The 25,857-nt window shown below is 35.7% G+C and overlaps 4 protein-coding genes across 22 annotated transcripts; 2 read left to right on the top strand and 2 right to left on the bottom strand.

Moving 5' to 3' along the window:
* Positions 1-806: 806 nt before the first annotated feature.
* Positions 807-9,442, top strand: LOC140785023 (uncharacterized). 7 transcript variants are annotated; one of them, XM_073132712.1, is made up of 9 exons: positions 807-1,234; positions 1,665-2,279; positions 2,873-2,972; positions 3,766-3,831; positions 4,345-4,459; positions 6,713-6,801; positions 8,121-8,182; positions 8,272-8,368; positions 8,830-9,442. In XM_073132712.1, exons 2-9 carry the CDS (start codon positions 1,954-1,956, stop codon positions 8,878-8,880), a joined length of 906 nt encoding a protein of 301 aa, XP_072988813.1. In that variant the 5' UTR covers positions 807-1,234; positions 1,665-1,953; the 3' UTR covers positions 8,881-9,442. The 7 variants fall into 7 exon arrangements, with proteins under 7 accessions (XP_072988813.1, XP_072988812.1, XP_072988810.1 ...); XM_073132711.1 differs by having other exon boundaries at positions 8,269-8,368; XM_073132709.1 differs by having other exon boundaries at positions 3,763-3,831.
* A 698-nt stretch (positions 9,443-10,140) lies between these two features.
* On the bottom strand, positions 10,141-13,052 carry LOC140784470 (photosynthetic NDH subunit of lumenal location 3, chloroplastic-like). 5 transcript variants are annotated; one of them, XM_073131893.1, is made up of 4 exons: positions 11,987-12,044; positions 11,710-11,801; positions 11,355-11,624; positions 10,141-10,492 (listed from the first exon to the last, which is right to left on the bottom strand). In XM_073131893.1, exons 3-4 carry the CDS (start codon positions 11,595-11,597, stop codon positions 10,361-10,363), a joined length of 375 nt encoding a protein of 124 aa, XP_072987994.1. In that variant the 5' UTR covers positions 11,598-11,624; positions 11,710-11,801; positions 11,987-12,044; the 3' UTR covers positions 10,141-10,360. The 5 variants fall into 5 exon arrangements, with proteins under 5 accessions (XP_072987994.1, XP_072987997.1, XP_072987996.1 ...); XM_073131896.1 differs by lacking the exons at positions 11,710-11,801; positions 11,987-12,044 and adding an exon at positions 12,931-13,052; XM_073131895.1 differs by lacking the exons at positions 11,710-11,801; positions 11,987-12,044 and adding an exon at positions 12,717-12,808.
* A 712-nt stretch (positions 13,053-13,764) lies between these two features.
* LOC140784984 (uncharacterized protein At2g24330-like) lies at positions 13,765-19,604 on the bottom strand. 8 transcript variants are annotated; one of them, XR_012108355.1, is made up of 7 exons: positions 18,998-19,604; positions 17,500-17,671; positions 15,560-15,669; positions 15,047-15,464; positions 14,857-14,964; positions 14,691-14,788; positions 13,765-14,042 (listed from the first exon to the last, which is right to left on the bottom strand). XR_012108355.1 is itself a non-coding variant. In XM_073132653.1 (6 exons), the coding sequence occupies exons 1-5, from the start codon at positions 19,268-19,270 to the stop codon at positions 14,714-14,716; spliced, it is 1,224 nt and encodes a 407-aa protein (XP_072988754.1). In that variant the 5' UTR covers positions 19,271-19,601; the 3' UTR covers positions 13,765-14,042; positions 14,691-14,713. The 8 variants fall into 8 exon arrangements, 7 of the variants coding, with proteins under 7 accessions (XP_072988754.1, XP_072988757.1, XP_072988752.1 ...); XM_073132653.1 differs by having other exon boundaries at positions 14,691-14,964; positions 18,998-19,601; XM_073132656.1 differs by lacking the exon at positions 13,765-14,042 and having other exon boundaries at positions 14,457-14,788.
* Positions 19,605-21,794: 2,190 nt separating this feature from the next.
* On the top strand, positions 21,795-24,878 carry LOC140783413 (uncharacterized). 2 transcript variants are annotated; one of them, XM_073130305.1, is made up of 4 exons: positions 21,795-21,917; positions 22,123-22,233; positions 23,181-23,686; positions 24,134-24,878. In XM_073130305.1, exons 3-4 carry the CDS (start codon positions 23,186-23,188, stop codon positions 24,596-24,598), a joined length of 966 nt encoding a protein of 321 aa, XP_072986406.1. In that variant the 5' UTR covers positions 21,795-21,917; positions 22,123-22,233; positions 23,181-23,185; the 3' UTR covers positions 24,599-24,878. The 2 variants fall into 2 exon arrangements, with proteins under 2 accessions (XP_072986406.1, XP_072986405.1); XM_073130304.1 differs by lacking the exon at positions 22,123-22,233.
* The last annotated feature ends 979 nt before the right edge of the window (positions 24,879-25,857 follow it).

The following is a 25,857-nucleotide window of genomic DNA, read 5'->3' as shown; positions in this document are numbered from 1 at the left end:
TTTTTTTCTTTAACAAACTTTAGGAGTTGGAAGTTAATAAACTTGATGCCTTGAAGACGGACATGAGATGATAGAATTTAGCTGATCATTAACATAAGTGTATATAAATATGAGAAAAGAGTATATTTTTGGGACGACAAAATTACGTTTTGTGTGGTATGATTGAATTTAATCTGTTGTTGTTGCGGCTGATTTTATTAGGAAAGTTAACTCAGTTATTTAATCTAATTATTTGAAATATTGCGGACTAAGTATATTATATATCAAAGAGGACACATTACTGGGAGAGTGGGAGAATTCAATTCATTATGACCAACTTATCTTGATCCATTTGCAAGCATGCTCTTGCTCATTCTAGATTTTTACAGTCTCAACCAATCGAGAACAACTCCGATTGCAGCTTAATTTGTATTCCAAAGCTGTAATCCAATCCAATCTAAAGAGAGATTCCTTTTCTTTTTCTCGCAGTTGATGGTGGATTTCATCCTTTAGCTAATCAATAACTGTATAGGAATCAAATCGCATCAAATAGCCCACAACTAAGCGGTGAAATCAAGGAGCCCAATTCCTCAAGAACTCTCAAAACCTAACCATTTTAATTCGTTTAATAAACTCATAACTCCGATCAGGAGTGGGTGGAGAGGATGCACCTTAAAAAATTTCTCGCCGCCAAATGGTACTCTCGTAATTCCCTAAGGCAACGGGGTCGAATCACCTGGTGCCAGAGGAGGAGAATTTGATAGTGGAACAGGAATGGGCACTCGACCCACTTGCGATTATAAATCCGAAAAACTTAAAGAAAAGGCGAAACACTAATAACCTCTTTATTTTTTTGAAAAAAGGGGAGCATTTGATCTGGGTTTCGGTGGGTTTTCGGATGGAAGGGGGTAAAAGAATCATAATTGCGGACGATTTAAGAGGAAAAGAAGGAAAAAGTTGAAGAAGGATCGACAATAACTGACGTATTGGGACTCGCACTATTTCGCTGAATTCCGAGAGATCTCTCCTCTTTCTCGGTTCGTTCTAGTTATTACTACTTATTGAAAAGGGTGCGGAACTCCTTTTTCCCTTTCTCTCCTTCCAATTGGAGAGTAGAAAGGTGGGCGGCACCATCAGAACAAAAGTGGGTGAAGAAGAAGAAGAAGAAGAAGAGAGAGATAGAGAGAGAGCTAGAAGAATCTTGTTGGAGTTTTGGGTGTTTGCTATCTGAGAAGAGAACTACGGGGATTGCCCGGTTTGTATCCCTCCCTCTGAATTGGCTTGCTTTTGTTATCTGTAGTAGTTTACATATTTCTTTTAGGACTTTTTGCGTTTTCATGTGAGATTTCGAATTGGGTTTTGGTTGAAGCAGGAAAAGATTGCTTTTTGACCGTGATTTCGAACTGAGTTTTGGTGGAAACTGAAAAAGATTGATCTTTGAATGTGACGTTGAATTGGGTTTTGCTTGAAGCGGAAAGGATTGTCTTTTGGACGTGATTTTGATGTTTTGTACGCGTGATTGTGCACTTCTTTCGTGTTGAGTTTGGTTTGAACTGAAAGATTGATTTTCTTTAATGTGATCTCGATTGGTTTTTGCGCTATTGTGCTCTTTTTTGTTGCTGTTCTGTTTTTCCTTTCCGAAGGAGATTTTTAATGGTGGAACTTTCTTTTTATTGTTTTGTTAGGACTAGAAAGAACAGACCTTACATATTTGGATGCCTATTCAAGTTCTACCTTTGGACTTCTGCCATCTTGAACTATTAGGGCAATTTTGGTTGCACTTTGGTTGGAAGCAATGATCACTTACTTTAATTCTCGAAGCTCTGGAGTGGAAGTTTTCAAGATCATACGAGGATTCCGTTATCAGATGTGATGCAAGGTTCGGAAGGTTCATAGAAGAGTATTAATTTTTGGTGTCCAAGACTCCCAGAAACTTCCAAGTCTACTTGGTTGGGAAATTCTTCGTGTGCGCAGATGGCTGCAGATCATAACATGAATTTTGGGGTCTTCCCTCAGTCCTTCTGCAATCAACGCGTGGTTTCCTTCCAGTCGGGGGCGGTCAACAGCAGTGCAGGAGTCATTCCAGGGAGCACAAGCAGTTCTAGTGAGGTTAACGGGATTCCTGGTTTGGTCCTACCAGGGAATGCTGCGATGATGAACAACCCTGCATTGATGATTCAGCAATGTAATTCTTCCAGCAATGGATTTATTGAGCCGGTGCATGGTGTCAAGCAAGGGTCAACGTTGGCAGTGCATTGGTCCTATCAAGAACTAGCGGTGTTGAGGGATGGCCTTGACAAGTATGTTAATTTCTTGTTCATCATGCCAAATGTTTGGAATCCCGTACTCTAATGTATGGTTGAATATCTTTTTGTTACATAAAAGATACCTGTTTAGTTCTGATGCCTCCTCTTGCTTATTTTGAGATCTGTATATGGTACTTTCAATATTGTCTCATTTGTGATGCAATCTGGTCCATCTGGACCTTATGGTGAAAAGATGTTCCTTTCCTATGCTGTTTCATTTGTATAATATATGTATAGCTGTTGTGGTGTCTCATTTCTGAAGAGAATGCTTTGTAAACCTTTTGAGTTTGTTTGAGCTGACTATGTTTCTTACTTTTTCAACTATTTGTCTCACATAATTGAAGTTTTATATTTTGTGTGGTAGAAAGGATGCATATCCATTTCATTGCTTATTTCTCTACAATTTGTTGCATGTATAGTTACAGGTATTATAGTTCTGAGTGATAGAAGGGATGCCTGTCCGTTGCATTACTTGTTTGTTTTGCTAGCATATATAAAAGTATCTTTCCTATTTTTTATCTGTAAGGATGTCTCTCTATTATCACCGTGTTTACATTGTCTCTTGCTTGTTTCTCTGAAATTTTCAGATTTGCTAATGAGCCCAACATCATGAAGTATATCAAGATAGCAGCTAGACTACCTGAAAAGACTGTAAGGGATGTTGCCATGAGGTGCCAATGGATGATGGTGAGTACTTCACATGTCAGTCAAATGGAATTTCTCTGATTATTTCTATAAAAAAGGATTGTCTTTATTTTTTTTCTTCCATTTTTTTGAATTTGACTATCATCTATTATTTGATCAATTATTTTCTTTGCAATTGTTTTCTAAAGATGATATATCTGTCATTTTCTCTTAGAATAGCTTGTCTATTATGCAAAGTTAGATGTCTATTTGCTTTTCAGTATGTTTTTCTCTGTTTCTATTACACAATGTCCATAATGAATCTATCTCTTGGTTCATTGATTAAGTAATGGCTCTACTTACTATGAGAAAATTTTCGTGGGTACTTGAAAATGGTTTAGAATTAGTAGTCTTTTGTGTGTTTTCCTCCAAATTTGAAGGCATAATCATATTCTTTTAAATTGAAAGGTTGTGGAGGGATCTGGTATTCTTGTGTATGAATCATGTCTGAGATGTACAAACTTATTTTGGGTTTACAATTCTTCAGAAATTCAGACGAGTCTATCATGATGATCATTGGGAAGTATTGTTTGATTGATTTAGCCTAATTCTTCAATGTTTGGTTGTATATGTTAATTCTTTATATGTGGAGAAACCAGATGAAGGATTCTGTTATTTTAATTTTGTGACTGCACATGAATTGTTTTTATTTCTATTTTCTTGGTCACATCAGATCCCTTTTGAAGCACAAACTACAGATAGGAATACATAGAGTTGAACATAGTAAAATTTGCTACTGCTTACTTTGCTAGTGATACTTGTAATTGTGGTCTAATTCTGGTTTTCCTTATAGAAGAAGGAAAATGGTAAAAGGCGAAAACATGAAGAATATTATGCAGGAAAGAAGTTAAAAGATGGGAAGGTAACAGTTCTTTTCTCTTCCACAAACTTTTTAAGGTTTGGATTTTTTTTTTTATATTACTTGCAGTGGATATTTTTGTTGAACTTCTCCCACACAGTTGTTCAAGTTTTATGCAGCTATCTTTTGATTTTTCCATGAGGTCTATCTGTAACTGTATTATCCTATTCTTGGTTCTTTTCCAAGTTTTCTGTGAGGAAATTAAGACTATTCTGAATTATTTTAATTTTTAAACATTTGCACAAAGAATTTATATGTGATATTTGATGCAATTCTGTTTTTTGCTGAAAGATTACATGCATGATATTTTCTTCTAGGTGATAACTACTGTGAAAGAAGTATTATACTTAATTTTTGGACCCAAAGATACATAGATTATACTCTTAAGTCATCTAACAAAGAACTACATACATTTGTTGAAAGGATTGATGTGGCTTCGTATGTTGAAAGGTCTGACATACCTAATTAGTTTGGTGAATGATATTCATTATTTTAATGATGGATGCTGTTCTTCAGGAAATAACCACAGATTCTTCATTGTGGGTCAATAATCAACTGCAGCAAAGAAATAAGGGTTCCTATTCAGTCATGATGCCTAACGTGAACCACAACAATCAATTTGCACATGAAGGTCTGTCAATCATTCTTGGAATTATTCAGTTGGGATAATACTTAATTTAGGTTTAGCATTGATACTTATTTTTTCTCTTGTTCGTATCATTTTCACTTGATCTTATTTTTGAAAGTGTTCTTTCTTTGAACTTCATGTACAAGTATGATATTATGTAACTTGGTGTAGTTACTAGTATTTACTTCTTATAAATATAAATCATATTCTCTTGTATGGTAAATGGACGTCCAAAACTTAATTATGAGAAGTAAATTGCCTCTTTTAGTTCAGGTTGGTTCTCAAGATTGGCAGGGTTATAACCATTTACCACAATATAGATGTTATGTCTTAGTTAGATGAGTTTGTGGTGAGTCTACTGTGGATTTACAGATTACTCTTTCGAATTTATTTTGGATGTTTTCTTGTGAAGAGATTGACGAGTACAATTATGAACTGAACATACTGAACAAAGTGAAAGCGGAAAGAATAAAGAGGATATAGTGGCTCAGTGGTCAACATTTTTGTAAATTCTGATGGCAATCTTTTTCTTTTTAAACAATCAATGGTTGTTTCAGTAATGACCCTATTCCTTAATAGGGTATGCATTATACCTAAACTATATCATCTAGATCATTCTTAACTATATTAGGTTATCTAGTGTACAAGTTCTTGTTCAGAATGGATATGAGAAAAAGATTGCCAGCGTGTCAGAATGGCCTTCCATGCGGAGATGATTTTTTTTTTATTGTGGACATGAATTGGATTCTCATTGTAAGAAAAGGGTAGAGCCTTGAAAAAACAGAATACTCAGTCATTCCCCTTATAATTCCAAAACCAAGTTTTCTACATTTTTTTTCTTTATATTTAATTGTGTTCAACACATTGAGTGTGGTGATTCAGCACAACGTTTTATGATATGGAGGGAACTGTATTAGTTTTACTTTTTCAAAATTGAATCTAATCGTACATGAACTTTCCTAATCCTTGCTATTTGTATTTCTCACATGTAGGACATCAATTCTACAGTACCATGAACAAGAAGAGGTGATTTACATAGATATTTTAACTAGGAAATTAACCCAATTTTATTCATGAGAATGCTTTTTGTTGCCATCAACATGGTGTGTTACCCAACAGATTTCATATTCAAACAATCTAATTGTACACATAATGAGGCAATTCTCAGTTTTGACTGTAATTGGATTAAGAAGGATTAAATGTTGTGAATGGAACTGCATGGTAAAGCCAGCCTGAGTTATACTTACATAAAGCTCTGTTGTTGCCATGGTAATGGTTGTTGTTGTCTTGTAGGCTTGTAACTTATATGGTACTTTGCTGAGTTCCCTGAGAATATACCTTCTACTTCACCATGAGAGTAGTGTACAAAGAAAATATAAGGAAGAGATGCTTTTTAAAGTAGAAGTTGGACACCATAATTTATTTCTTGCATTGAACTGAATATCTAATAATTGGTCATGATTCATGACAATTGCAATGGTGCCCTTCATGTTGTTTTCAGGATCAACCCTCCATTCTATGTGCTTTACTTCCTCCTTATAGGTCTGGTCTCCTCTTTTAGTAAATGATATAGTGAACGGAAGTTGGATATAACTCAACTAAGCTAGATAGACTATAGCTGACAACTTGTTAATTAAATTAAGAAGAATTTCAAGCATTTTTGTTGGTAAGAACTAGGAATCCAGTTGACTTATATAGTATCTTTTTTCTTGAAGATCACATATTTAGATAGTTATTGGTTGAATCTCAATTGTATGTCCACCAAATGTTTCTTGTTATGTTATCTTTATTTTTTATTACAATTAAGTATATATCGGATGGTGATGTTATCAGTGATGCATCTCTCTCTCTGTCCATTTTGCCCTTTTTTAATTGACATTTTTCTTTTCTTTTGGAAGTTGATGAGTGCCAATTTTTGTCTATAACAAGTTGTCCATCTTTCTTTACCTCTTTTACCCATCATTTGGGGGTGATATTCATCAGAGCCCTTTCCTTCTATATGTGTATTTCACCAAAAGTATGAGTTGTTTGTTTATATTATTAAATTGGAAATATTTTAGGAGTTCTCATAAACTCATTTTGCTTAAATGTTGGTTTGATAAATTTCTATTTCCTTTAGCTGAATGGGCTTTCCTTGTTTTAGTTTACAGGAATTCATTCATAGGAGAGATTCTCTGATTGGACTAATTTGTTTTCCCCATTGTATTTCATTAGCTTGTCTCTACCATGAATGTTTTCTTCTCTTTATTCTTGTAGCCCCAGTGATTGACAGTGCAACATGGCATCTATTAGAAGAAAACTCCCAACTTATTAATCAGATTTCAGCAAATCTTGAAACTTTCCAGGTTTGTATCTTTGCTTCTTCACTGTACTTCGGTTTGAGATGTGCTGTACACTCTTATGTTCTCTATTATTCTTGCAGTCATCTAATATCTAGATACACTGGCAGAAATCAACTCTCTATCTAATAAAAATAGATAAAGTTGTGCTTTTTCATTACAAGCATATGGAGGATCAGGTAGTGATGCTTTAGTGGTCTTCTACACATATATATATGACACTGAAAATTTCAACTGTCTTATTTCGCTCTAGTTCTCAATTTCCATTCCACAGTTTTAGTAAGGTTATCTTTTCCTGTTAATGAAACTCTTGTGGATGTTTGTTTGTTGACATTGTTTTAACCAATTTTTTCTTGATTACTTCTATATGATGACTTTGTCACTCTACGGTCAAATGGCTTTTGAGATTATCTCATATCTCCTTGTCACTCTACAGTCAAATGGTGTTTGAGATTATCTCGTATCTCCCCATACAACAGTCCAGGGAACCATTAAACAGAAAATTGCGTTCTTTTTAGAAGTTTGGTTATGTATTTAGCCACAGTGCTGACTGGGATTGAGTTCATCATATGTGAAAAAATTGAGAAAGTTTTTCAAAAAATTAAAGAGACTTTCTGAAAATCAAGATAAGACCAAGAACCTTGAGAAACAGGAAAATCTTAATGGTCCAAGTTCTGCATTGGAAATCAAAGTGTCTAAATTGAAAGCCAAGATTCAAGAAGGTAAAGTACAATGCTATAAATAATTAAAAGGAGGTTTGACATTTCTAGTTCACTTTTTCTATAAAAACAATATTTGCTTTGAGTTTAGGGACCCCTTTGAACTTAAGGGACCTCTAACTTGGTTCAGTAACCAAACATATTTTTATCTTTTTCATGTCTAATTAAGTTTACTCTTCAAAATATCAAAACTAAGAAATAAGACTAACTAATCGAGTTCAAGGCTTAGTCTCAAACCAAACAACGCCATATGGAATGGAGAATTGAAAACCTTTTAGGAAGGGCAAGCGGTCAAAAATACAGAAATTCTCATTATCATGTGAATTGTGAAATTAAAAACATTTACTAGTACATCCAATAGATTTGCTTGTGAGTAGAGTGGTTCTTGCACCACTTTCTGGTTTCTATCTCATTTACTGATAAATCTTAACTATCTGGTTCGATGATTTATTTTTCTTTGAAGACAAATATTTTCGGAGATATCATGTCAACTTGAGTCTCTCTTTCTATGTTCTTAATTTCTTGGCACTTTGATGTTGGTTTTCAGTAAAAAAATATATACTTAGTTTGTGATTTCCACTTTAGACCTTTCATTTTTTTTGCCAGGTACTTAACAACATTGATCTCTTCAATCGTGTAAGAAACAATATCACAGCTACTCTGGATGGGTAAACCATTATTCTACAAGTTATGATAGTGAATAGTCAGTTGGTATTCATGTAATTCTAAACAATTTTTTTTTTTTTTTTTAAAGCAGCATGAGTCAAATGCCTGGTATTATGAGTAGGATGCCTCCTTTGCCTGTCACAATGAATGAGAAACTTGTTGATTCCTTAATGATCAGTGCCCCAATGGTAAGTCCTGTTTGTTTTCTGTTCTGCTTTCTTCAATATTACTCTGTTTGATTCCATATGTTGGTCAGTTCTTATTGATCCAAGAGTAATGAACAGAACACACTTCATAAAGCTGAACTCTCTTGACCATACAGCATATAGACAAAATTGTTTGAACTCAAATTTAAAAGTAGCTTGGTAGCTTAGTTGAGACATATAAATTACTACTATTAGCAGGGTGCTCTGAAACCAAACATGTCGCTTGAGATTTTATCCCTTATAATTAGTTTGTCTTAGAATGTAATGTATTAGATAATTTGTTTGATGATGCTCCTTTTGAAATCAGTATAATTTGTGAATTTCTAATCTATTAATCTGTCTCCGACTTTGTTGACTCGTTAACCCTATTTATTTTCTCAGTGATATTATCTTGAAGTATCAACTTTCTCCGATTTATTTTTGATATCCATTACCTTTTGAAGGCTCATGCACTTGGCAGCAGTCATCCGAAGGACGAACCAAGATGCTGGTGATTTAATGTGGGAAGAGAGTAGTACTTTGTAATTACACAATCTTCATTTGTGAATGTACAAATAGAGGGTGTCACATGTGGTAACACTGAGAGTTACAGAAACCACTCCACTGGCATACATCTATCTATATCTCTCTCTCTCTTTCTGGTTCTCTCACTCTGGACTACACCGCGGCAGGAGCATCGTGCATCGGAATGTCCTCGTTTTTCTGGCCCTTCAAGAAGAGTTCAAAAATTCCATCTTGAAGGAGGAGACCAAGGAGCTGACTAAAATTGTGGCAATCAAGTATGCTTTGCGTATAACCAGAGGAGGCCTGCTGTGCTTTTCTCTAAAGCCTCTCTGTAGATGCTTCATAGTTCATAGTTCATAGTTCATAGAGTGGGTACTTCAACTACAGTGTTAGGTTCTGGCAGATAAATGATTCTTTTACTTTTACATGATGTCCTTTTTCCTCAGGACAGAGTTGTAGTTTATAAAGTTCTAGTCCTAAAACCAAATTACTTGTGAACGATATATCTGTTGATATATCTGCTATGCAATTAGTATTTCTCCTGGTTCTGTCTGTCTTCCTTTTTATTCCACTCTATAATATTTCTTCCTTGTTCTTGATGAATTTGAGCATTGTAACCTATGAGATTCTAGTGAGAATCTCGCCAATAGTTCTAATTATTCTGTCAGACCATTCTTATACTCAAATGCTGTCCTCTCTTGCAACATAATCAGAATGCAACAGATTCAGAAAGAAACACACCCAGAAATATCTTGTAAAAAAAATCGTAATTTTCTTTGAATTTATTGTATAGACTGCAGACTTTTATTGATGGAAGGACAGCTTACATAGAAGACATCATTGAAGAGATTGAAGAGAGCTACCTTACCATGACTTTAAATATATGAGAGTACATCAGTCTTTAATCCATCCTCTGCTTCTTCAAGTCTAGAATGACAAATCTAGGTTGAAAGCGAACAGCTTCGGATATGACACCTTTTAGCCGTTTGTCATAAATAATCTTCAGTAGTCCCCAAGCATCATATTTGATTCTTGAGATTGCAATAGGTAGTTTAAAAGGGCAATTTTTGGTATTATTAAATATGAAGATGTAAACTGTTTTCGTACTAAATCTAGTTATGGATTAACTTGATGAGAAAGGGTATTAACGAAAAGTTTTAATTGCAAGCTACCTGAGGTGCTACTGTCACATTGGAGTACCTTCTAGCCGAGTCATAGCCTACTCTGTTTTCATATGTTACACTCAAATATCCAACTTGATGCCATGGAAGGATTAAATTATCAGCCACCTTTGAGATGTACAGGGGAAAAGGACAAGATTGTGAGCATAAAAGGGTAAACAATTCCCTCTTTTGTTCAATTCTGAGCCCCCAATTAAGCTATTTACATATTAGCTACCAAGATATTTCACATGAAGTTTGGCCCACAGCTTCTTTTTCTGTCAAGAAAACATGCAGCTAACGAGATACTTCATTTTTCCTCTTCCTTTCCCATATCAGCAGAACGCAGGAGAGCAGCCATCACTTCCTGAAGAACATGAGTCGTATCGCTGTAGCAAACCTGCGTTAGAGCAATGCTTCGACTCTTCACCGCACAGTGCAGCTGTAAATCAAAATTAAACCAACATAGTCAAATGAAGGCAGATTTATCATGATAAATTAACAAGGTCGATGAGCAGATTGATTCATCGGCTTGTAATGTCACATACAGATGTATTGATAAAATAGTGAATATCTCAGTAATCACACTAAGATGAGTTGTTACCAAGAATATATCAAACTTAACAAAGGATATCCTCATAGTTTATGAGAAGATTGCATGCAGTTGACTTGTGCCTAAGTCCAATTAAAAGCACCTAACCACTCTACAGAGAGAAGATATGCTTTAAGTTTCTGAATAGAAAAGCTCTGGTTGGTCTTTGTAGGCTGCTCCAAGTTGACTTGAATAAAAAGAACAAGGAGGTCCAAAGGCCCCCTCTAGGATTCTTACCGTTAATTTGATCTTATTGATAATTTGGTGCTTCATGAAACAGTAATTAACAATGATAAATAAACAAAAGTATCTGAAGGATACTATTTGTTTGTTTATTTATTTATTTATTGAGAAAAGATTGGGGATCAGACCTCAATTAGAATAGCATCATCAGGACACTATTAATTGGGACTACATATTTACATCCACCCATTCAAGAAATTGAATTAGATAAAAGCCAACTATCTAGTATCTACTGATCCTTAAATTACTGATTCAAGTTGCTAGAAGTACTTAAGTAAACATTGACTGCAATAAATAACTCCAATTTGTGCATGTATTTAATATGTGAAAGAGAAGACTAGAACATTTCCAAAATATGAAATGCCAACAGTTTTTTTTTCTATCTAGTGATTTTCATAGAGTAAAAAAAGAATATACAGTTTTACTTGCAAGAAGAGAGAGAGAGAGAGAGAGAGAAATGCATTGTTACCTCTTCCATGAAGTAGAAGAGCTTGTTGGCCAGGTCAGTGAGAGACTTTTTATCTGCATCTCTTGCATTTGAAATAACCTGGTTGAGATCACAATACAAGAAGGTGGCCTTGAGACGGAGTTCTCTTCCGATTAGATCCCATGAATCCTCATCGTCGTCGATCAGATCATCCTCCATCGATATAAAGTCGAACATGCACTTCCTTATTCGACAAACGCATCCCTTCCACTGCATCCCTTCCATTGCTCTTGCCTCCTTGTGTGCCTATTTCTAGATAAAAATAAAGAAAGTCAACTGTAACGATCCAACTCAAAGGAAATTGAGAAGGTTCATTAACAAGACTAAAACTTTGTACCTAGGTTCAGATCAGAAGACAAAAGGGAAAGAACACAAGAAGGGAGAAGGCAAACTGATTCTTAGCATTTGTTCAGAAGTAACAGATGGCACCTAATGCATTAGAGAGAGCAACACAAAAGGGGTAAATTGGTCAACATATAAAATCCAAAATAGGGAAAGGATGAGCTGTGTGCTGGCCTCATGTAAGCAGAAAATAAAGAAATGGGAAGCAAAATAGGAAACCATCAAAATAGAAGAGAAAACTATGAGGTGCTCATGCTCTAGCCACTTCTAACCATGAGATTCCAGGGGAAGAGCAGGTCAGAGACTTGGATGGGGAGGAAAGGATCATTTCAATTCTCATCATATTGGTAAAACTTGAAATCTTCTTATATTCATGAAATTACATTCCTAACCCTTATATGGGTCAGCATGTGAGTGAAACATAAGCATTGAATAAATAAACAGCTTATGGAATGGTGTGGGAAGCTCAATCATTCAATCAATGCCTGAAAAATTAATCATTCCCATAAAGAAAATGAGATCTATGATTAGACAAGAACAGATGTTGTAGAAGAGGGCCATTACTTTAAAATAAAAAGATTTGGTTTTACAGAGAAAGAACAATAGTTGATGAACTTTTCCCAACTCCTATTGCAGGCAGAGGAACATTCAGTAACAAAGTATATAAAAATGCAAGATAATTAAAGTGCTTCAGAAGATGGAAGAATACCATCTGAAGTTCTTTCTTCCCCCAATAAATGATTCTCCTATTTCTTTCCCATTCTTTGCATCTATGCCTTTCACCCTTAAATTCCTTAATAAAATGACGACACTGCCCCTAAGTTTCCAAAATCTTTTGGCTAAAATCATTTAGTAAAAGCAATAAAACAGGATTTTTTTTATTTTTTATTTTTGTCCTCAGAGGAGGACATGCAAGGATGTAGAAGCTCATTACCTCTCAATTAACATATAAACTAAAAAAATAACATGAGATCATGGGATCACGTCTCAACCCACTATTACCTCATCAAAGAGAAGAACACCCATCACAGATTTCTCTAGTTTAATACCAAACCCACCTCAAATTAGATCTTCCATGCACTAACAATATCTTCCACTGTAAAGGAAGAGAACAAGAAACTTTGATCTAATAGCGAAAAAGGAAAAAGGGTAACGGAGAACCAAGCTGAAAGGAGAATAACAGATGCCTGCAAGAAAAGTAATAGATGAGACTCACTTTGGTTCTTGCTAAGGATCCCACCAAATTGGATATCTTCGTCAAAGGATTCACTATTGTTTTTCTTATTATCATTCTGTCTTGGAGCAAACCGTATAAATAGCAGGAATTGTACAATGCTCCGTTAGCTTTACCAACTATAAATTTAAAAAATAACCATATACGTTATTATATAAGATTAGATATTTATACGGTATTATATGTATGCTAAAATACACATCTATATTCTAGAGAAAGATAAACTTGGGCTAATTGGAAGCTATTAATTTATTAGGGAGCTCTTCATTTAGCCATTATGGATTTTAAGGCTTTCAAAGAGGTGACTCGGTCTATCTGTCGTAGCAAAACAGTAGCAAGAAAGCTCCCGAAACCTCACGTTTATCCCGTAATTATCGTTGGCGACCGAGAGACTTACAATGTACCCGGAGGTAAAGCTGTAACATATTGCCTGATGATTTCAACTATTTAATGGTGAATTATAGGTAGGATATGAAGAGAAGGGAGAAGGAAACGATTAAAAACGAAAATGCTTTTGTAATATTATCGATGATTAAAATGGCATTCATAAACCTGGCTTAATTAATAGCCACTATCTTTATGGATTACACTGTACCTTTTACCAATTTGCATTGATTTGAGGCATATTCGGGGCCAAAAAAGATGGCCTGAGTCACGGTCTGGTCTAGTGTCAAAGCCGAAGGCTACTTGAGCAGGGCATAGGTTTGCAATACATTGACAAACCCCAACTCAGGCTTTGCCTGTCTTTGTTCCGAGGCTGATCTTGTGCGAATCGATCGAAACACACCATCAAATCAATGCTAATAAATAGTTAAATAAAAATGAACCAGATTTCTGTGATTGTCCTGTCCAGATACCATATAGGTAAGCTGCATTACAGTAGAAAACAACTGCAAACTAAACCTGAGGAGGATTCGGAACACAAGGAAGATGTGTATAGGAAATGCTCACTTTTCTGCAATTCAACAAATTTATCACTCGCAAAAGAAAAACTTTGAAAGGCACTGTTCATACTGTAATTGTTATTATAAAGCAACAAGCTGCAAAAGTAGCTGCAGAAGTCAAGCGGAAGATTATATCCAAGGCAAATGTCTCTGCATAGTTATCAAAGAATATCGTTAGCTACCTAGAAAAGCACAGAAATTTGATTGAATCCTTGCCTAACATTGGAAAGGTGCATACAATTCTGACTAGAATCAAAATACTGTATACTTTAGCCAATATCGTTTTACCTGGACTTGTAAACAGATAAAGGGTGTATCGCAAAATAAAAATTGTTATGATTTGTCATCCACCCATTTCATTACATTAAATTCTTCTAAACCAATTAGTTCAAAGACTGGCAGAAGCAATCGCACACGATCCCATCCATTCCTTGCTCCAGAAAGAGTAGGAGTGGTGAAGCTAAACTGATTGCAGTCAACTTTCTTTTATCACATGGAGGAAAAGGAAAAAGAAAGAAAAAAAAGAAGTGACATCATGTAATGTAAATGCTCATGATCAGACAATAGAGCAGCACTGTCATCAATTTCTTCATTAGCTCAAACTCTCATAGTCAGATTGTGATGTCATATGAGTTACAATGACATTTACAGCAATATCCAATCGAAGAACCACAATTTCTCCAAGATGTACACCTAAAGGTAAGCTACTTTTGTCACACTATAAGATGAAAGTAAAAGTGACACTTTTCCAAAATGGTGGGAAACACAGAAGCAAATAAAGATATTGAAATCACTCACTTCTTCGTGAGAACAGAGAACCCTCAACTTGCCTCCACAATTTGTTTGTCTTCATGTTGTCCTGTAGGTAGCTCCAGCGTTGTTGTTGGGTTACTCACCTGTTCACTCTCAGTCGCAACATTAGATGCATGATTTCCATCAACTGGAGCAAAGGGAGAGGTCTTGCCTGAGGTTGAAACCAAGTCATGCTCTCCAGATAGCTTTGATGTGTTCAGTGCATGGCAGTGTGGGCAATAGTATGTCACATAGGGGAAATCTTCTTTCCGGGCCAACCCTGCAAATAATTGATGATAGAATAATTGCTACTGAGAGTTGTTTAACATCAACAAAGAAAGCCCGAAATCCATTTGACGCACCATTATGCATATGGCAATTCCCACATATGAGCGCATAGGACTGCGACGGATCCTCACCCACAAGCAGTGCAGCAATTCGGGCAATCCATCCCCCATCATTTGTTCCTGAGCCTCTATAGTGATCAACAACCTTCTGAGCCTGAGTGGCAACTTCTTGGCCATCACCACCAGATTCATGGGTTGGTTCATTGACAATGTGAGAAATTGCGGTGCCCCCGCTGTTATTGCATCTCGCTTGCCCTTGCTTCCTATTCCTGAGCCCATTTGACTGCACCATCTCAACATCATTGCTTTTACCCATTGGTGCTTCAGTTTTTGTTTCATCTTCAACATGGACTTTCAAGCCAGACTCTGCCCCCAACTTAGATGCCAAAACAGAAGCTGCTGCAGCCTTTGCAGCTGGATCAAGGTCGTATTTCTGCAAAAACCTAAGGTCAGTAAATACCACAAGCACTAGACAAAGCACACTAAATGCATGTCTTCAGGTTCTCAGGAAATCTGTGCACTACTAACTTGAATAAGCTGTTGTGTGGTGTAATAGTTTGTTCTCTCTTTAAGCTCATCAATCTTAGCTTTTCTCTCAGCTCGCAAGCTTTCAAGTGTTTTCTGGTCCTTGCGGTCAACTGCATGTGGAAATATGAACTGAATCATTTAAGTGTAAGAGCCACATCTACTAATACCATAATAAACTAAATTCATCTGAGAAATACCAGAGGCAATAAAGTGAACTTTCCAAAATTGAAGGCAAACTTAGATATTTGATTGAATTAATTAGAAGAAAATAAGATGGGCCTGCAAATAAAGCTAAGTTATATCTAAAGATTCACTAAAGCTGATGACTCGAGATCAAAACTGCACAAAAAGTGGAGAGCTACATAAAGAAGCAAATTGAATGGTATTTGCTCTGTCAATTTTGGCCATATTTCATATCCAATTGATTGCAGTTCTAGGTCAAGAAGACACCAAGTGGCGAATATCCAGGAGAAGACCAATAAAATAGACTTGCTCACTAGTATGAATGGAGAAGGCCAACAGTAGCATTAAAGAATTGCAAAAGAGGCTCTATAGATCAAGAAGAAAACAGAAGGTCAATAGTTATAAGATAAGTCATGATAACAAGGTAGTTCAGAAAAGATGATTAGTGAATGACAGTTGGAATCAAGCTGATTTGTAATTCTTCTCTCTATCTGTCCATTACTATTTCACAACATACATTGTTAAATAAGGTATGAATTGATTCACTAGAAGAGTGTCAAAAAAATATAATACATCACTTTCTAAAGTGAAAAAATTAATAGCATCTACACAGCAAGAAAAGGCAAAAGCAAACATTGGGGAGTTGGAACAACTTATGATGACTTGAGGCTAGTGGTAAAATGACAAGAAATGCTCGAAGTGTTCAGAAACACAGCAATAAAGTTCAACAATGATATGAGAAAAAATTTAAGGCATCGCTAATCCTATAGCTTCAATTTTAGAGCAAGTTAATAGAATTTATTAATATATCTGGTACTCTTTTCTCCAGCTTAACCAAATAGGGAGAAAGAACAAGTTCATCACTTTGTAATGAAAGTTATTATCTCTAAAGATAAATTGCCCTACAAAATTTAAGAAATATTTACAAACTTTATAAGATACTTAATCATGGTTTCAAAAACTGTAACTCTTTCATCGATATTATTTATTAATGACTGCAAAAAGATTCAACTTGATCTTCTGTAAAAGTAGTTATTAAGATTAATTGATTAGATAAGCTAATAATAAGATAACATTAAAATGAAGGATGAAAACACATGTGAGAAGGACTAGCATTCATGCAGGACCAACTTAAGCTTCATATTCAATTTTAATGGTGACAAAATAATGTCTTTAATTGTTCTCTCTAAAGATAAAATTGCCCTACAAAATTTAAGAAATACTTACAAACTTTATAAGATACTTAATCATGGTTTCAAAAACTGTAACTCTTTCATCGATATTATTTATTAATGACTGCAAAAAGATTCCACTTGATCTTCTGTAAAAGTAGTTATTAAGATTAATTGATTAAATAAGCTAATAATAAGATAACATTAAAATGAAGGATGAAAACACATGTGAGAAGGACTAGCATTCCTGCAGGACCAACTTAAGCTTCATATTCAATTTTAATGGTGACAAAATAATGTCTTTAATTGTTCCAAACTAAAAATGTAGACAGGTTCCAACTTCAATAACTTCCAGTGTGAAAGTAGTAGACTTAATCATTCAATTACTTGAGAGTCGTTAAAAAGAACTCATAATCACAACCATAACATTGTTCATCATGACAAATCGGTCTCCAGAAGAGCCATATGGGAGATAATACAAGTTATAGAAGGCTGCTTAATTGCTATACCAAACTATAAGGTCAAAGTTCTTAGTTCCTTAATGAGACAGAAACTGAATTGTTAGGAAAATTTTGTAATACTTACGCATCCTTGTAAATCTTATGAGTGCTGAATAGATTATAGAAGATAAACCAGGTAAAACAAACATAGGCAAAACTCGAATTGCCCTCGTTTGCCAGTTCAAATCCACAGATCTTGTTGTCATGATAGCATAAACCACTGCTACTACCTGGTGAGAATATGACAGCATAAGCACCTACATTAGGTGGAGCATATTACAAGAGAGAAACAAGTCAAGCATGTATTGTCATAAATGCGAACAAGCTCACATCTACTGGTGAAAAGTATCATGATAGTCTGAAGAGCAGTACATCACATGCATGAATTTTAAGCAGGTGAAATACTTGCATTAACAAAAAAAAAAGAGTAGGTTTAGTTGCAGCATATGACTCGTAATCTACAGTAAATTAATTATCTCGCATAAACAAAGGTACCAGGTATCATAATGTCCCTGTAGTTCAGAATCATAACCTGGTGGTTGTACACCATATCTTTTGATTAGATAAAGGGGTGAGTAGACTTTCATAAAGTCAGATAGTTGTGATCAATTGTTAACAACGTAAGGGACAAACCGAGGGCATGACTGCAATCTATCACAGTATGATGCATTTGACAGTTTCATTAGTATGCTCTTTCCTCTTCCTATTCCTACCTGTTGTCTTTGTTTCAAGCAAAATTAATGTACTGCCTTTTAACTTTCTTTATTGTCAAAGCGAGAATAGAATTTTTGCAATACCAAATTGAGAAGACTATGGTGTTTGGAAAAGGTTGATTGATGCAACAACATAAAGGAGACCAATGTTTAATGCAACATTAGGAACAATAAGATGGTTATACCACTTGAAGACAAAGATGCAAATAATTAATTCACTTCCCGACATAGGGAACAATAAGGTGGTTCACAAGATGATCACCCTTGAAGAAAAAGATAGTACATTATTAATCAATGAATTATTTCTTCAAAGAATCTCAAGAGCTTCATTTCCTTACATAGGAAAGTCCTACTCCTAACCGACTAATCTCAACTTTTGACAAGCCAATGAATATGTGCAATATGACTCATTGTACATATATGTGCTAAAGTCCTATTCACATTGAACTGTGTAGTTTGAACTTTGAAGTATTTAAGCTAACTTAGCGTCATTATGTTTACATATAACACATCAACAACAAAGTTCAGGCAGGCACTATGAACTTGGAAGTCGATATACTAGGAAGATTATGTGAACCTATTACAGTAACGTCAGATTAGTTTCTCCCCTTAGACTTAACATAGATGATAGTTTTGCCAGAATTCTACCCAATTTGTGGCATGTAAGTTTGATACACGATAAGAAAGGGCATAAAAGTACAAATCAAGTGGAATACAAGAAAACCGCAGCACAAAAACTACAAACTCTTATATTAATCGTATCAGAATTCTTCAGCTCAAGTCGGAATATATCGATAGTTCACTAAAAATTTCTACAAAACTCACCATAAACCCAACAAAGGACTAAAAAGTATCGAACAAAAAACGCACCTCAACCATGACGGATAGAACAATGAGATTCCTAACCATCTTCCTCGAGGACTGCGCCCTCCGCTTCATCCTCGCGTGAACCGAAGCCTCCTCCTTCGACAAGTACTTTAACCTCTTCTCGTAATCCTCACTCCTCCCCCCGAATAAACCCCTCCAGATTCTTGACAAGATTCCCCTGCGATGCTTCTTCACCTCCGACTCCCCCGCCGCGGAAGACGACTTCACTTCCTCCTCCCCCGTCGCCGCCGCCGCCGGAGTAGCTTCCTCCGCCATTCCCTAAACCGGATCGAATTAGAGACCGAGGGAGCAAAGGAGAGGCGATTGAGGTCGGATCTGAGGAAGGAAGGAAGGAGCAGAAGAGGATTGGATCTGAGAGGTAACCAAGAGATGGATAAGGATCGGATCTCGACGGCGTGGGGAAGGAAAAGAGTGAAGCTTCGGGTTTTGGATTCTTTGCTTTGCTTCTGACTTGGGGGATTTGGCCGCGCTTTTGAGTACCAGCTCCTCCTCCCCACGTCTTGAAGAGAATAAACTACTAAATGGTAACAATTTCTTCACTAGTGCTCGGCGAGATCGGCGAGGGACAGAGATGGATAAAGCCCATCGATAAGGTGGGCTTTATCCGTGCATGCGTTGCGTTCTAGAGTTTAGATAATTAGTTATCCGACTCCTTTATCCGGATCTCATTGTCAGATTATAAGACTTCGATAAACGAGGTTCATGACCAATATTCATTATCAGATGTATTAGAAAATGTTTGGTTTTTATTGTTACAATTGTGAACAAATATTCTAAGTATTTTTATACATGTATATGAGCATTTATATAAGTTTAGAAAGTACTTATTTTGAAGAATTGCAAGATTAATGGAGAAGAGTTTACGAGTTCATAGGACGTTCACAAAGACAGAGAGTAGCGTTCACAAGTGTGTTCGAACGCGAGCGCACACGTTCGCATAGATAGTAACACTACGTTCACAAGCGTGTTCGAACATGAGTGCACGTGTTTGCACAGACAGAGAGTAGTGTTCACAAACGCGTTCAAACGCGAGCGCACGCATTCGCACAAAACAGATAGTAGCGTTTACAAGCGCATTCAAACGCAAGCGCAAGCGTTTGCACAAACAGTAAGTGTTGTTTCTACGCGCGTTTGAACGCAGCTTTAGCCGTTCGAACGCAACCTGTGAAAATCAACCTGCCGCATTCGAACGCACTTGGGCCTGTTCGAACGCACCTGAAATCAAATCAAAGTCGTTCGAACGCACCCGGGCCGCGTTCGAACGCACCTACGAAGTTTACAAATTTTGGACTTTCGTGACTTCGGATAAGACTTGGATTTGACTCTATCTTGGAGATCTTATATAAGTATAGTGATGCCCTAACTCTAGTGTGGTTGATGAAGCAATTTGAAGGTGAACTCTTGTGGTTACATCGTTTCTTCAACCAACAAGGTCTTACTCTTCTACAAAGCTTAATCTTTCATTTTAAAGGTTATCTAAACGAAAGATTAATCTCAAGGGCTACTAAAGTTGGATATCAATCACGAGAAGCGGTGAATTGTGGGTTCTAGCGAGCAAGACTGAGAGGAACAAAGTCGTTTGGATCGACGGGTTGTTTTGTGAGTCAGTCTTGTAACTGCTACTATTCTAGTGATTGATTTTGATCCGAGTTTGGATCCGTTGTTTTTTTCCGTTTGGGTTTTTTTATGTTAAAATCTTGACATTCATCTCTGCTTTTATTTTTTAATATTTTTTTCTATTTTTATTTAAGCAAACGAGTGATATTATTGCCTAGGGTTTAAATACATACGTGTGTCTAGGTGTTTTTTTTTTTCAAGAAAATTTATCAAAAACATCCTACATCTTATTTTTAGACCCAAAATTTTGCTTGTAATGCCTAAAAAAATACGGTAGATTAACTTTACCTAACAATAGTTAACAGAATAAATTTAGAATATAAAAATTGAAATACTTAAATTACCTCTCATTTGATCTTAAAATCTAGTTCTCTATTTATTGTTATCTTAATCTAAAAAACTTAAATGTTTGTTTCATACTAATCAGTTAACTTCTTATTTTTATCAAATTTAATGCCAACCAAGTAAGTTGTGTGTGCGCCTCCCATTTTTATTGAAGAAAATGAGTTCTTTCGTGTCAGCACGTCCTTGACTTAGACTTGGTTGGGCTTCATTTTTTTTTAAAGGGAATTAGCACTCCAGATTTCTATGAAGCTATTTTTCTTTTTCTTTTTCTTTTTCTTTTCTTTTTCAATTGATTGGAATTCACAGGGTTCAAATGGGTTGCCACTTCGTCTTATAGTAGTTTATTAAAGCTTAATTAGATATTATAATATGAATATGTTTCAATGCAACAACACTACGGTACAAACCATTTGATTATTAAAAGTAATTTTCACCCTTTGATAAATTAAGGGATTATATAAGATAATTTATATCAATCTATTTTTTTATATTTTATAAAAAATAGATCAACTAAGAAAGAAAAATAAAAGATGACTAATTTATTTTTAATATTTAAAAGAGTGATCGATAATTTCGATTTATATGATTATGATTGGTACTTCTGATTAGTTTTATTTAATATTATTTAATTTTAATTAATTAAATTAGGAGAGAAACATTAGTAGTTTTTATTAAATTATTTATCGATGAGTTGTAATAATTTAGATTTAGATTTTATTTGAGTGATATATGTACGAAATAAATTAACCAAGGGATGAGATCGTTCGATACTCGCTTTCTTTATGAAATAAGTAGGCCAGTATTGGGCCAGTATTGCAAGGGGGCCGGTGGTTTATTTTTGCAAATTCCTCCCGTTCTTTTGTTTCGTAATTCGTGCTTTCCATTTGAAAGAAGTCGCGCATCGCCTCGTTTCGATCAGGAAGTCCGGTTGCGGTTGCAGGTATTCCATGAACTAGGGTTTGAATTCTGGTTTCCTTGCTATCCTGTTTGATCCTCGTATATTTGCTTTCAATCTTTTGGTACTAGGTTTTGGGATCTCTTGTTACGATTTGATTGCCTTGATAACTTTAGCCACAAACAGTTCTTTCTAGTTTGGATATCTCTCATTGATACGCTTGCTCGATCTTTTGTTTGCGAAAGAATAGAGCTGAATGATTCAAGGAAGAGATCTTTGAAAGGGGTACCTGGGTGATAATTTGCTTGATCCGAAATGTGAAGTATGTTTCTTGCTGCTGTATAGTTGGAATCGAATTGAGGTGCAAAAGTTTTGCCATTTCTTTTCTTTTGGAGTTTTCTCATATTCGAGTTATCCTTTAGACAACCTCATATTCATTGCGGCTAAACTTGGTAACTTTTCTGATGGAATCAATTGAATATCTTTCTCATAATGAGTTAGCCCTTGAACATTTGCACTCATCATGGATGTTGGGAGCATCAACAGTGCCATATGCAATAAGAGGTGCTTTAAATTTAACAACATAAGTTTGTTTTTTCTTTTTTTGAGGAAAGCTACAATTATGGCTATGTTTCATTTTGAAACAAGAAGACCCAAGTAACTACAAGTGTAGTAGCTACACAACCTGTACAGATATACCATCCACCAAACAAATTAGCAAATTGTATCAACACATACAAAAGTGAGGAATAGCATCTTCTCACACTCAATTAGCAATAAAAGAACAGACACCTCAAGCCAAAATAGAAACCAAAACATTCAGCAGGAACAGTTAGTCATCGAGCTGAATGAGGCTTCGTTTCTGCTCGTACACCTGCATTTTGGCCATTTTCTGCACCTCTTCGCCTCTCAAACCTGCCCACAACATGAACATGTTGACATGTTGTTAATGTGGTAAAGGTCAACAGGACATTTAGTAGTAACTTTTTGAAAGGTTTTGTTGTTCCGCTCAATCCAGATGCACCAGATGAATATTTAACAATGTAAGTAGATAGAATTTTTAAAAACAATAACTTTTGAATGCTTTTGCAAATACACTTGTATAGGCATCTTTTGCTTAATTCCATAGTAACAAATATGTATATACTATCTTTCAGATATTCAACTTTTAATGGGATCACACATATAGTAGTTTGACTTGCATGTTTGAGCCGGGGGGGTTTTGCTGCTACTTATTATTAAATGATAGCTTTATCTGTTATGAAATTTCAGCGCATGTGAAAATCAGCATTTCATTATTGATTGCAGAAAGAATGGCTGAAGTATTGACTGATACTGATTCTGGAAGAAAACGGCGTTTACCTATATGGATGCTGAAAAAAAACTCTGCTGATGAAGTAGCAAACTCTGAATTTGGTAGTAAAAGAAGTTCACAACTAGAAGAGGAACCCAAGATTAAGGTTGGCATAAGTTCCACCGGTAGAAAGCATAGCAGAAGGATACTAAGAGAGGGTACGGAGGTACCTGATAAATCAGAGAATCTGCAAAGATGTGAGGCAAGACAAAGCGTTGGCAAAGCAACTAGAAGAGATGTGTTTCAAAGTACTATCAACAATCAACATGATGAAGGTAAATTAAGACATGAGGATGAAATTGACAGGGGTGAAGTAGCAGTAAATGAAAGGGCTGCTCAAAAGAAGCATAATAGAAAGAGTAAAAGGCGGAAGACCATTAACATGGAAATCTCGTCTCCAGGAAGGGATGATAATGAAGTCGATCTGACAGTTGGAGATATGATGAGCATAGCCCAAGAGGTAATTTACTTCGTTCTTTCTATACTACTTGATAGCTTTAACATTTATGCTAAGGTATCTCTACTATGAATTCATTACATTTTTTATATTCTGAAGATAGTGAATCCTTTATTATTTCCTTTTTTCTTTTTCATGGAATCTAATGCCAGTCTGCATTGTGTAAAGTAGTTGGCTAAGTTAAGCAGTGCTAGTTTCAGTGCTCAGAATTCAACTGTGTTGAGATCATGTTAGAGAATTGTCACAATGCTGCTTCATGTGCAAACCAGATCCGCCTATATAATCACTTGACTTCCTGCATTTTCAGTTCGTGTTCATTTCACACTATAGGTGGAATTGTGGAAACTTGTTTAATTGTCCATATATTTATTTTGTACTGTTCTTATGTCAGTACTGCATATGTCGGAATCTGTTTCATGGGTCTGATTTTGCTACACCATTTGATCGCAGTATGTAAATGCTGATAGAGAGAAGCAATGTAAACTCTCAACTATTATAGAAAACCAATCAGAACCACATGCTTCAGGTTCGTCAGCTTCCTCTAAGATCAATCTGGAAGGACCTGTAAAAGCTGTTTGGTCGACCAAGGCATTATCCAGATGCACAACACAGTCCGGATCTCCTTTGATGGATTCAGAAGGGAACAAGAATAAAAGCCCTTCAACTGAGCTCTGTTCTACAAATATTACACGAACGGGAGACGCTGCTCAGTATATGTTGGATCTCTTTCTGGGTCCACTCTTGAATAAACCTCCAGCTAGAGAGGAGGAACATGATGCAGTTGACACAATTAGCATGACTAAGACTCATGTGATTGATAGAAAAGATGTACACAGGGAAGGGTGGAGAGAAGAGGAACCCTTAATGAAAAAGAAGAGCAGCTTGAAGGATAAGGTAGCCTTATTTCTATCCTAAACTTAATACCTCAGATATTGTGAGCCATATCTTGTGTTAGTTGGAAGTTTTCGAGCATAATGTTGCTTGGCTTAAGGGGCAGTGGAGTGGAAGCATGCATGTTCTTACTGAATGATAGCTGTATGTAGAATTTAGATTTAGCACAAGCAAGCTATACTGAACTACTCTATTGTATATATTTGTAGACGATGCAAAATTGGTTTACAAGTTGATTAAGTTGTAAATATTCATTTATTTTTAAATTTATATATGTCAATAAAATATGTTCCAAAGTTGGATATCTTGCGTGAGTGTTGTTTGAACCGCCATGATCTGCTATTCTGCGAGTGTTTACATTCTAGCACTGTTAACAGGTTTTGCCCTGGATGGAAGTATAGTTTATCAGATATCGCATGTTTTCTCTTTGTGGATACTAAACGCTTGCATTCAAAGGCTAAAACATTGTAGCTTTGGTGCTTTTAGCTGCATTTGAGGTCGGAATTTCTAGATTTGTAATTCAACAGAACTAGAGTATTATGACTTGTTTTACTCTGTGGATCCTATCTGTTCTGCTGTAAAAGATTTGTGAATACTATTTACCAACATTGATGAGAGGCAAGTTAGAATTTGGCACTACCCGATGGAATGAATGCTGAGGTAATGTTTGATGGGAGCTCTTCTTCTAAAGTACAGTTACTAGCTTAATGCAAAGACCATAATGGCTAGTCTCCTAGACGTGTTCTTTGGAGGAAGCAAAAGAATCCATGTGTCTACCCTCTTTTTGTCGTGAAAAAGAAGGGACACTCAAAGTCAAGGAAAGCGGTCTAGACCACTGAGCTTTGATGGATGAGCTTCTTCCAATGGATTGGTCTGGTAAAGCCAAATTTCCAGAGAATAAAATAGGTGCTTTGCTAAGAGCACTAGAAAGCAGCTCAATGATAACATCTGACCATTGTGCAGTTTCATCTCTATCTTGAGAAAACAATATTTTTCATGTTATATGTTCTTAGTCATTTAGAATACTCTCATGGTGGACACACTTTAAATGCCTTTATTCATTTCATTTTACAGAATATTAGTTTAGTAGACATTAAGTATCAATGATTACTAGCAGTATCAATGTTTCCAATTCTTCTATTTCTTGATGCATCTTGGATAAGTACATAGGTCAAAATTTAATTTTTATCTTTCCATTCAAGTCCTTGCCTCACTCACCAATCTCCAGAGTATGAATATCTTATCTTAGCATCGCATACTTAGTTGTCAATAATTGCATAATT

Source organism: Typha latifolia, chromosome 3 (genome assembly GCF_019914945.1).
Source record: "Typha latifolia isolate L0001 chromosome 3, TyphaL0001v2, whole genome shotgun sequence".
Classification (NCBI taxonomy): domain Eukaryota; kingdom Viridiplantae; phylum Streptophyta; class Magnoliopsida; order Poales; family Typhaceae; genus Typha; species Typha latifolia.
This window is presented reverse-complemented; position numbering and strand designations above follow the sequence as displayed.